General features: G+C 32.1%; 1 protein-coding gene across 1 annotated transcript; it reads right to left on the reverse strand.

Annotated features, from left to right (window-relative positions):
* Positions 1–286: 286 nt before the first annotated feature.
* Positions 287–3,325, reverse strand: LOC143575395 (protein FAR1-RELATED SEQUENCE 5-like). Its single transcript, XM_077059795.1, has 7 exons — positions 3,069–3,325; positions 2,619–2,975; positions 2,343–2,538; positions 1,283–1,399; positions 1,031–1,051; positions 709–941; positions 287–659 (listed from the first exon to the last, which is right to left on the reverse strand). The coding sequence occupies exons 1-7, from the start codon at positions 3,323–3,325 to the stop codon at positions 287–289; spliced, it is 1,554 nt and encodes a 517-aa protein (XP_076915910.1).
* Positions 3,326–8,690: the final 5,365 nt, after the last annotated feature.

Genomic DNA, 8,690 nt, shown 5'->3' on the forward strand with positions numbered 1-8,690 from the left:
AACACACATGAAAAAATTTCGAATATCTTTGAAAATATGACACAATGAACATTATAACACAATAGTAAAAATATGACACAATTACACAATATTCCCAGCATGACACAAATGAGCATAAAAACTGAAGTATAAAAACTGAATATTATTGCAAACAATATTCCAGTATTTAGTATGACACAACGATCATTAGATAAAATAAAAACTGAAGTATAAAGTAAGTCACTGCATTTTGTGTCTTCCCAGTATGACACAATGACCATTATGACACAATCTATATAAAGTATAACTAAAAATTGAAATCATTGAGACTCTGAATCTTGCAAACAAGAAACTCCTGAACTGGTTGATGCTTCTTTCTCTTTAATGCTTTGTAAGAATAACTTGCAAGTACGTATATTGTGACCAACACCTTTGCAGAAACTACATAACCTTTGTCCCCAGCATGACTGATTGCTATCTCACGAGCTGACTTAAAGCGTTTTTGACTCCCACAACCTTTTTTTCTTGTTCTAACAGGATTTCTGATTGTAACACTACATGGTTCTATAATTCCAGTCATTTCTGCAAATCTATCTCTCCTGCTAGGGGGCGAGGCGACAACTTGAGCCGCATCTAGCATTAGGCATATAACATTTGACATAATCTCTATAAAGACATAACTGTTCTTTATCACTAACCAATTTATTTATAATATACTCATGTGCAAACCTGAGTTCACGAAGAACACCTTCAACATCATCACCATTTTTTCCAAATTCTTCGGTCCTAAGTGACATATTTGCAACAACATCCTTTCTCCATCGCCTAACTATATACCTCTTTGGGAATTTTGTTACGAAACAAATTCTAAGAACATAAAAAATATGTCTACATAGTAATCCAAACAATTCAAATCTTCTGCAGCTGCATGACATTGTTTGATCTGCACTTCGAAACATAACCTACAGAAAAAAGAATACAAACAAAAAGAATTAACAGAAAATACACAAATACAGAACAATGAAACAACTAATAGCATTAAAAAAATTACACAATGAATAGCACCAATGAACTAAAACACACAAATACAGAATAATGACACAATGAAAACACATTAAAAAAATACAGAATAAATGACACAATGAATAACAATATCACAAAGAAACAAAATGAACTTAGACGGCATTAATAGCATTAAAAATATTACATAATGAAAATATACAAAATACAGAATAATGACACAATTAATAGCACTATAACAAGATTATTACACAATGAAAATAGATATGACACAATTAAATACCTCAAAAAATGTAGAGCATGGCTGCTTCAAATCCTCAATTTCAAACTTCATAAAATCATCAACTTGTTGTCTAGTAACAGAAGCAAAACTATGAATGCCATCCTCTATCTCCAATTGCTAATCGAAAAAAATCGTTTGTGTAAAAATTTTTGCAGCTTGACTCTCAAGAGCAAACGATGGATTCATAAATCCAGGAACAGTGTATCGAGATTCATGATTATTATGCCTATGCTCATACCTTTGAGCCTCAATTGCAGATTCAAAGTGACTAAAAAACTCAACTAATGTGGACCTTGGATTACAAAATTGATTAAAAAAATGGCTCTCGCTTTCTGATCTTGACGTGGTACGTATAAGTCCAGAAAAATTCTCCTGTAGATAATAGGAAGGTATCCAGTCATGTCTAATTTTATAAAGATCAACCAACCACTCATGATCGCTTAACCCATAATTAGAAAGAATTGAAGGCCATTTCTCTTCAAACTCGTTAGTTGTAATTGAATCCGTCCACAATCTGAGCTAACTGTTCTTTGAACTTAGAAACATTAGGTGTTGCTGGCCCAACCTATAAATATTTAAACATGAAAAAAGACACAATGCAGCATAAAATTATCTATAAAATATTTGAACATTAATAAAGACACAATGTAGATAAAAAAAGACACAATGAAACATAAAAAAGACACAATGCAGCATAAAACTATCTACAAAAAAATATATTAATAAAGACATAATGTAGATAAAAAAGACACAATGCAGCATAAAAAAGGCACAATGTAGATAAAAAAAAGACACAATGCAGCATAAAAAAGACACAATATAGATAAAAAAGACACAATGCAGCATAAAAAAGGCACAATGTAGATAAAAAAAAAGACACAATGCAGAATAAAAAGACATAATGTAGATAAAAAAGACACAATGCAGCATAAAAGACACAATGCAGTAAAAAAAGACACAACGTACAAAAAATAAATTGAAACAGAATAATAAATACCTTACTAGTCACTTTCTCCCAAATATGCCACATACATAATCTATGTCAGCTATTTGGTATAACATCCTGAATAGCCCTCTTCATAGCAACATCTTGGTCAGTAACAACTACTTTAGGTGCAGAACCAAAAGTATTAAGATATGCCCTCAATAACCACCCGTATGATTCAGCAGTTTCAGATTCGAGAAGCGCAGCACCAAGTGTAATGTTCCTGTTGTGGTTATCTATACCAGTGAACAGAACAAGAACCAAATCATACCTACATAAACAAAATCAATCCGTTAAACAAAATATAACACAATGAATGAAGAAAAGACACAATGAAGTTTTGAGGGTTACTTGTTTGATCGATAGGTCGCATCAAATCCTACAACGTCACCAAAAACCATGTAATTCTTCTTTGAATCCTCATCAACCCAAAACAAACCACCTAAAGATCCTTCTTCTTTAATAGTATATTCAAACGAAAAATTGGGACAATACTTCTTTTTCTTCTCAAGGCGTTTAATTAACATATCCGCATCATATTCATTAATATATTCATTTTGGCGCGTCTTAAAATTCTTAAAATCATTTTTTGTTGCACCTACCTGCTTATAACCACCATATAAACTCTTCAAAATGTTAAACGCTCTAACAGGTCCTACGTTTACTTGAGACAACGCATGAATAGTACTTTCTTTTACATAATCCATCCTTCTCACAGATGTTAAAAATTGAATATCATCTTTATGGACAAAGCTATGGTTATGTTCTTCTACAAAAGCATAAACCTCATACTTGTTTTACTCATTCAACCTAAACTTGATATGTGCACCGCATCCGGTTCTCTTGAATGGTTTCCTATGCTTTCTTTTACCATTATTTGCATCATCTAATGTATTATACTCACTTGCAGTTTTAAACCCTTCCTCAGAACAAACATAATACTTCAGTTTAGGAAGACCATGATTGGAGTATCCACTATTCTTCCTAACACTAAAGCCACTAGTATGAGCATAGCTAACATAAAAACCATAGGCAAGCTCAACAGAATCAAACACCATACCAATAACAGGTTTAACTGATTAACTCACGACAGGTGTGTAATATATTTTTCCAGAACTAGGGGATACACGTTCTTCACCAAGTTCATTGTAAACTCTAACATCTAAAATCAATAAAACTCTGTTAAAATGAAACCTATAATAAAGTAAAACACTAAGTAAAACCTATTTTATCAGTTACACACAATGATGTTATAAATGACACAATTACACAATAAATCTTATATGACACAATTACACAATAGTGCAGATATAGTCATATTAGTTGTAACACAATGATATGATAGCGCAGATACAATGCTAGCAGAAAATCTATAATAATAAATTAAAACACAAGTAAGACCTATTTTATCAATTAGACACAATAATATTATAAATGAACTAATATGACATAATTACATAATAATCTTATATGACACAATGACACAATTACACAATAATCTTATATGACACAATGACATAATATTACAGATACAGTAAAACAAATGAACTCTTACTAATGGTATGAACTAATATGGCACAATTACACAAATAGTTCAGATACAGTCACAGAGTTCATAATATGCCACAAACACAAGTACAAAAGGCACAATGCCTAACGATTCCAACCAATACAAATAAGGAATCGATTTATCTAATTGAAGCAAAACATTAAACAAATAATACGATTCGAATCAAAATCACATGAACTTAATTGAATCATTAAATTGAATAAAATAAAAGAAGAAAAGTACGTACAAGATCCAACATCGTTCATAGCTGAGTTCATCGTGTTAGAGATCTTCGATCTGTTTATAAATCAATTGATAATGTAATCTTCAATTTGCTTGAGAGAACGATAAGATCAAAGATTTGTTTACTGATTCAATTTAGATGAGATCTCAAATTGATATATGCGATTTGGTTTTTAAAATTTCAAGTTTCAAAAATACCCTTCCCTCCTAAAATCACGTTGAGATGAAGATTGCCGGGTGTCATAATCCTATTCCTTCTCGTCCTTCTCATTTTTTATTCCCTTTGTATTTTTACTTTTCCCTAGGTTACCATAGAGTAAAATTTGATTTGAGCTGTCCGATAAAAACTAAGATTGAATATTGGCCGTTTGATAACCAACCTTTTTATTTGATTTGAGTCGTCCGATAAGAACCAAGATAAGATTAAAAACCAACCTTTTTATCCTCCTCATGTGTAGAGAGTCGATCAAATAGCAGTTACAGTAGCAGTTTATGGCGGTTCTACCTTCTCTTTCATACACTCCGCCCTTCCCTTTTTCCTCCCCCACTAACCCGTTCTATATCACAACTGGTATGTGTACACGGTTGTGATTAACTGTTGTTTCGATTATGAAATTGGTGAATGAATCAATGAATAGACGGTGGTTACAATCTACAACTTATCCGTTTTTCATCTATTCATACCCTTTATTGTTCAGCAGATTCTATTAATTAAGTCAAGTGGTTGCTTATATATATATATATATATATATATATATATATATATATATATATATATATATATATATTCTTTTAGAAAGTTTGATGTGTCGATTTTGGGAGAACTGAAGATTTATTTGAAGGGTTTGCAGATGGATTAGCTTAGCGGTATTTATGAAGGGGCAAAGCACGAGTTTCATGGGTAGGGTATAGTATTATTAGATATGCTTGCTCATTGCTAAGCAATTAAGTATAATAGCTAATTGTGCCTTATTGTTGATGATATCATGTGTAGGACTCACAGTCACAGATCGAGGACATTGCAATATCACTTGCGGAAAAAGGGAAAACAGAAACATGTGATTGTGATTTATAGATTGGTGAAACTGTTAATATATCATCAAAGATGGAATCTAGCGTAAGTAAATATGATAATATATGTGTTTTCACATTTACTGTTTTTTAATCATGTGCAGGTTGATATTCTTAAAATTTAGACACTTCAAACTTGAAGATGCTTATACTTTTAGAGGTATGTACAATTTTTTTTTATTTCTGAAAGTCCTATATATTTTATTTAAATTTTAGACAAAGAATTCAATGGTTTTGTTGCATGCCTTATGCTAAGCATATCTTCTTGAAAGGCGGCAATATTTGGGTAATTTGGTTCTTTCTAAATTACAGATATACCCTTCTGAACTATATCCATACTCTCTTTAAGAATTTAAAATTTTTCACAGTTCTTTGTAGGTGTCGTTTCCTTTGCCATATTGCCAATTTTATTTCAAAACCATCTCTTGCTTCTACAAATGAAAAGTTCAGGTATATAATTTTCCCAATGAGCATACATGCTATCAAACCCAAGTACCTTGTAACCTTTACTGTGCGTTATGAGCAAAAGGAAATATTAATAAAGCAGTTAAGAAGGTTTGGTACTTGTCCTTTGTCCGTCTTAAATGTGCCAATTTCAAGCGGTTTACTTATTAATGAGGCATCTGTTAATAAAAACCCTGTGAAATTGATTGTAGGTGGTATGCTAAACGTTTTCTACATTCAGACATCGTGGCACCCTACAATTAATTGCGTATTCATTTGGGATGAAGATCTTAATTGGATTAGATGACTTTGATGAAGAATAGTAAATCAATAGCTCTTAAATCTTCATTTTAATAAAAATAATATTTAAAATTGAATAATCTTTGTAGGTACATAGAACTGATTAAGAAGCACCGGTAGAAATATCTCAGCCAAGTTTATCAGAAAAAAAGGGTCACCTATCCTGGCAAATGACCAGGAGGCGAAACGATACTCAAGCTCACAAGTAAAACATTAATTTTATTTTTAGATAATTTGTTTAGTGCTCAATTTTCACATGATCACTTTCATTCTTTCTAATGATGAGAAACATAAATACCGGAAAGAGAAGCTACCTGTAGATAACCAATAATAGGCAAGTTATTTAAACAATTTATCTTGGTCCAGGTAAGGAGCATGTTGCAGCTAGATGTGGTTTTATCTTTCATTCTGTTTATTTCTGTTTTCAGTTGTTGCATACTTGCATATGGTGGTATGTGAACAGTTTGCTATTGTTGTAGATGGCTGGTTTGGTCAATCAACTTTTTGAAAATTTGGCTTAATTGAGTAACCAGGGTAATTTTGTGCTCGCCAAAAGTCCGTCAGTTTATGAATCTCAGGTAAGTTCTATATTTTTTAACATTTAGAAGTTCGTTCATCACGTTTAAAGTTTTTAAATTTGCAATCGATATATAAAAACCGGCTTCTGGATATGCTATAGCCCGAAGCATGATGGATTGTTACTCAATTGGGTGTTTAGACATGCTTGTCTTTAGATCTTTTGACAAGAGAAGAGGACATATCTTAAAGAGAGAAGATATGGCTGCTGTTCCTCGTATGTTGTATGAAAACAAAATTAGGGAAGTGGAAGGACATAAAAAGCCGAAGTTGGACGATTAATATGTAATTTTGAGAGAATGTATGTGCAGCATCATGAATTAAAATTGATTGATTAATATGTTTTTGTATTGACTATACCGGTTGAGTCGGTCACCGGATTTTTGTAAACTCAAAGATTGTATAAGGTGCTAATATTTTTACTTTTGAATTGTTTGTTTGGTGATATCTAGTTGTATTCTAAAGACTAGCGATTGAGGTTAATACTAACATTGAAACAAAATTTTATATAACACTCGTAAAGTAAAACCCAACGCCATAGGTAAATTTCAATTCAAATGTGTCTTCGTCGGTAATTTGGAGAAAAGATGGTTTTCAATGGGATTGTAAAACCCGTTGACTACGACGGTTTTAAGTTATCCGAAAAGTTTTCTTTATCGACGGGTTTGTTTCAAATATTGTCAAGGAAGATGTGTTATGACCATGTGACAATTTCTGATGGGTATTTAAAACCCGTCGTCACAAATATATACATGGTCGTCGTATGCAACGGGTTATCGGATGTTTCTTGAATTTAAAAGGAAAAGTGGATACATTTAAAAAAATCTCTCTATTCAACAGGGACATTTTGGGAATTTTCTCAAAAAAAATTCTCTAAAGGTTTTGTATCAACTAATTTGTTAAAATAAATAAATAGTTAGAAGTTGTTTTAAGCATGAGTCGTTTAATAATAATAGAGTATACTCATTTGCGTCCCTGGATATTTGGGCATGGCGTCTCTTGCGCCCCTGAAAGTTAAAATGACCCGAATAAGTCCCCGTGATTTAAAAGGGGACACATGAATCTCTCCTGATAGTTTCAGGGGTAAGACTGATTTTTCATCTTTATACTATCTGATTGATTCTTTGTATCCACATACTTTTGCTCGTAGCCACATACTTTTGCTCGCTCAACACTTTGTGTCCTTGAGGTTTCTCCCGTGTCCCTGACAATAGAATTAAATTTGCATATCATTTTAGTTCTAATATTTTGCTTATGTTCATATATCTTCATCTGTGTATAAATTCTTCTGAATATAAATGTATCCATTTACACAAAATAAAGTGTGATGACATGCTTACAGAGAGTGCTGACACGCAAAAGGCTAGTGATGAGGAGGCAGGAGATAAGCATGGGTTTGACAACACAACCATCTATCAAGGTAAAATGTCTCTTAATGATATTTAAGTATAAGCATTTTTTGTACTAATACAATTAAAACTACAACACATTTATAAACACTTAAAGTGCTTGTACCATATTTTACTGTTTTAAAAAATGTACTATATTTTTTACTCGGTTTCAAACTTCATGTTTTTCATGTTATGAATATCATGCCACTGAAAATGTCCAGAGTGAAAAGATTAATTCTAAGATCCTTTACCTATCAAGGCCTGTGCAGCTCTTTTCTTTCTTCTGTGAGAGTGAATTCCATGGACAATAACATAATGTAATTTTGGTCTTTTTTTTCTCTCTTTTGCATTATTCATAGAGATCCAAATCATGTTGAGATTGTCCACAGTCTCATTGACTCCTGGAACTGCCTTGAAAGTGGATACTTTAGACTTTTACATTCGATCGGTAGGTGTAATTGATTAAAATATATTGATTTTTCTCACATAATTTTGAAATTTTAAAACTAGCTAGCTTCCTGTGATCGAGTATATATGTTGCATGGTCAATTGAGGTCTAAATTGTAGACTTTTGAATCCTTGTTTTTACATTAAGTTAATTATTTGTGTCATTGTTTTAAGTCCAAGTCTTGTAAATGAGCATGAACTAAATAAAGTCCATTAGTATATGTTTAAGATGGCTTGTGTAGACACCGTGTCAGTGGTCAATTCTTTGTTTTGAAATTTCAGATACAAAAAACGTCCATGAATAAAACGTCCTCCAACGTTATATTTAAGTGATGGGTGTTGATATTAAAGTAATGGTTCTTTACTTCATATTTTTCCAATAAACGAGAGAGCATGTGAGTT

This window comes from Bidens hawaiensis, unplaced genomic scaffold (genome assembly GCF_021521415.1).
Source record: "Bidens hawaiensis isolate Kalapana, Puna unplaced genomic scaffold, B.hawaiensis_p1.1 tig00001412_1, whole genome shotgun sequence".
NCBI lineage: Eukaryota > Viridiplantae > Streptophyta > Magnoliopsida > Asterales > Asteraceae > Bidens > Bidens hawaiensis.